At 48.5% G+C, this 2,825-nt stretch overlaps 1 protein-coding gene across 1 annotated transcript in view; it reads right to left on the reverse strand.

Annotated features, from left to right (window-relative positions):
- The window catches only part of SLC25A15 (solute carrier family 25 (mitochondrial carrier; ornithine transporter) member 15), a 20,433-nt gene that overhangs the window by 5,198 nt on the left and 12,410 nt on the right, over positions 1-2,825 (reverse strand). The window contains exon 3 of the mRNA XM_006879526.1: positions 1,862-1,999. Coding sequence (XP_006879588.1) covers positions 1,862-1,999 — 138 coding nt within the window. The remainder of the gene's footprint in view (positions 1-1,861; positions 2,000-2,825) is intronic.

The following is a 2,825-nucleotide window of genomic DNA, read 5'->3' on the forward strand; positions in this document are numbered from 1 at the left end:
CAGGCACTGTGTATGGGGTATCGCAGGCACCAACTATGGAGTACTGTGAGCACTGCACATACAGCACTGTGGGAATTCTGTACTGTGGAACAGAACAAAGTATTCCTGCTCAACACTCCACATGCTCTCAAGGCTTCACCCCAAGGCTGCCATGTACCCCACAACTATGCCTAAAAGAAAAAGTCAGACTGTTCTTTACACTGTCGTGTAAAACATCTGCCTAAGTCCTTCTGACTGAAAATTTAATTTCTTTAAAAATCCTTCCCACTGAAACAATGTAAATGTTCATCAACAGAGGAATGAATAAACAAGCTGTTGTACATATATAGTATTCAACTACAAAAAGAAATGAAGTCCTGAAACGTACATCCTACAATAGGCATGATCCTTGAAAACATGTTGGGTGAAATAAGTCAGCTGCAAAAGGACAAATATTTTATGATCCCACTTACATGAAAGACCTAGAACAGGGGCCACTAGAGAAATGTCATGAGGGGCTACAGGGGCACTGAGTTTCTAAAAACAAAAGCAAGTAACTCATCGCCATCAAGTCAGAATCAACTCAGAGCTCTGCCCCCAGCAGGTTTTCTCAGACTATCAGTTGCTAGTGGATTTGAACCACCTGCCTTTGGGCTGGCAGTCCGATTCCTGACACACTAGGCCACCAGAGCTCATTAAGAGTTTCTGATAAGGCTAAGGCAAAATGTGGAAATGGTGATGGTGATGGTTCCACAACACAATGAACATGTTTTATGTCTTTAAATTGTACCTGTGAAGAATTCTGAGATGGCAAATATTTTCTTATATACATATTTAGACAGTGGAAAATATGTGTAATACCCTAAGGTGTCTGGAAAGGACATGAGGGGAACATCTGGGTGCTGTTAGTGTCCTGTTTCTTAACATGGCCAATAGTTACAAAGGGCTGGTCATTTCTTAAATATTGATAAATATGTACACCTGGGATTTTTTCAACCATTTCTATACAGGCAGCCACTTCTGACATAGCTTGCCTCTGGAAACCCTATGAACTTGGAGAAACAATGAAAGTTATACAAGTGTTCAGGTGTTCCGTTCATAGGCTTTCTATGAGTCGTCTACGACTCAATGGCACTTAACAACATCATACAGGAATTCACATTAGCAAATGTTGTATTTTAAGAAAAAGTTGAAGAGTTACGCTTTTAGACTTCTAGGAATAAATGATGGATCCACACTGTTCATCGTAAGGAAATCTCAAGGTTCAAGGTTGCTCTGACACCTCTCATCAGGGTCGGGAAGTCATCCTTCATCTACTGTCGATTCTTGAAGAGGCACAGGCTTTGCGTAAACCATGGCAGCAGCCACACTCGCAACCTCTGTCAGCCAGAGTCACGGTTAACCAGCACGTGCTGGGTTAGCAAAGGTAATAAACTGCTCTTCAATTCAGCGACCCATCAAGTGTGACCCTCGCACCCTCCAGGGTAACTAGCAACTGTTTCCAATGGGTATTTATCCCAGAATCCAAATGAACCCTGAAATCTCTGCAAACTCACACCTCTACCACTGAGTGCAGCTTCAAAGCTGCCATCCTGTGCCCCAGAATACTGTGGGCAAAGGCCAGAGGGGAAAAGCCCCTGGTTCTCTGCTTCTGGGGAAGAAAACATCTGTTTACAGCCTTCTGCTGGTGGGAAGGGGTGTCCAACCATCCCCAAGAGGCCTTTGAGAAAATCTCCAGCTGGCTGGGGAAAGCACTCTGGAGACAGGATGAAGAACGGGATGTAGATAGACATGCCCATATCCATCACTTGATTTAACAATACAGAGAATCAGTTCACCGAGAGGCCAGGGACCTGACCATGAGTGTCCAGGGAGCACTTACTTCTGGCTCGCCGCGATCTTCCCCGACGTCTCCATCTCGAACATGGTCTGCAGCCGGCACTTGACGAGCTCAGTGGGGCACAGCACGAGGGCTGCGAAGGCAGAGGCGAAGGAGCCGGCAGCCGCGTTCTGCAGGTCACTAGGAGACACAAGCACAGGCGACAGTGGCCGCTGGGTCACTCCACCAGCACTCACCAGGCACAGGGCCCAGGGGGCTGGAAGGAGAGCTTCCCAGCGCCTGCACAACCCCGTCACACACTGCTTCAGGTACCACTGCCTGTGAACGTGACAGCAACGCTCCAACCCCCAGATGGGACAATGGAGCCGAGAGATGGCGTCCCTGCCCCCAGTCCCAGAGCAAATAGGAGGCAGTGCAGATTCAACCTCACGAGACTGCAATACTGGACTCTTCACATTAGATCAGTGACACAAACAAGCAACAACATAAAGGAGAGGGGAACACCCACTGTCTCACGGCTCAAAAACATGCACCATTAATTTGTCTCTCATCACTGCTGAGTTGGAACTGAACTCACAGCTCACTGGTTTCCAAAGCTGCAGATCACACAGGAGGAAACCTCTCTCAGAACTGCCGGTGGATTCAAACCATCAGAAAGGCGTGTCCTCTGGTAGCAGAAAGCCCCATGGGCTGCACCACTGGGGACCTTGCACTGTACCACTTTGGCATTTTGAAGGGTAGGGTCTTCATAGAGCAAGGAGTGGCCAGTTTATAGCAAGACAACTGGCTCCTGCTCACACTCACCCACTAATGCCGGCATGGCACTGGGATGACGCAGACCCCGAGTGGGACCACCCTTGGCCAGCAGCAGCCCTAGTGAACTAAAGCCTTGGTGAACCGAGAACTCACGCACCTCAAGTGACAGCGGTGTTAGACATGAGCACAGAAGCCAGGGCTGCTCCAGCCTCAGGAGTCCGCCTGCCTGGGGCCTCGCCTTTCAGGGGTG

Source organism: Elephantulus edwardii, unplaced genomic scaffold (genome assembly GCF_000299155.1).
Source record: "Elephantulus edwardii isolate Elephantulus edwardi_28Jun2011 unplaced genomic scaffold, EleEdw1.0 scaffold00004, whole genome shotgun sequence".
NCBI classification, from domain to species: Eukaryota; Metazoa; Chordata; class Mammalia; order Macroscelidea; family Macroscelididae; genus Elephantulus; species Elephantulus edwardii.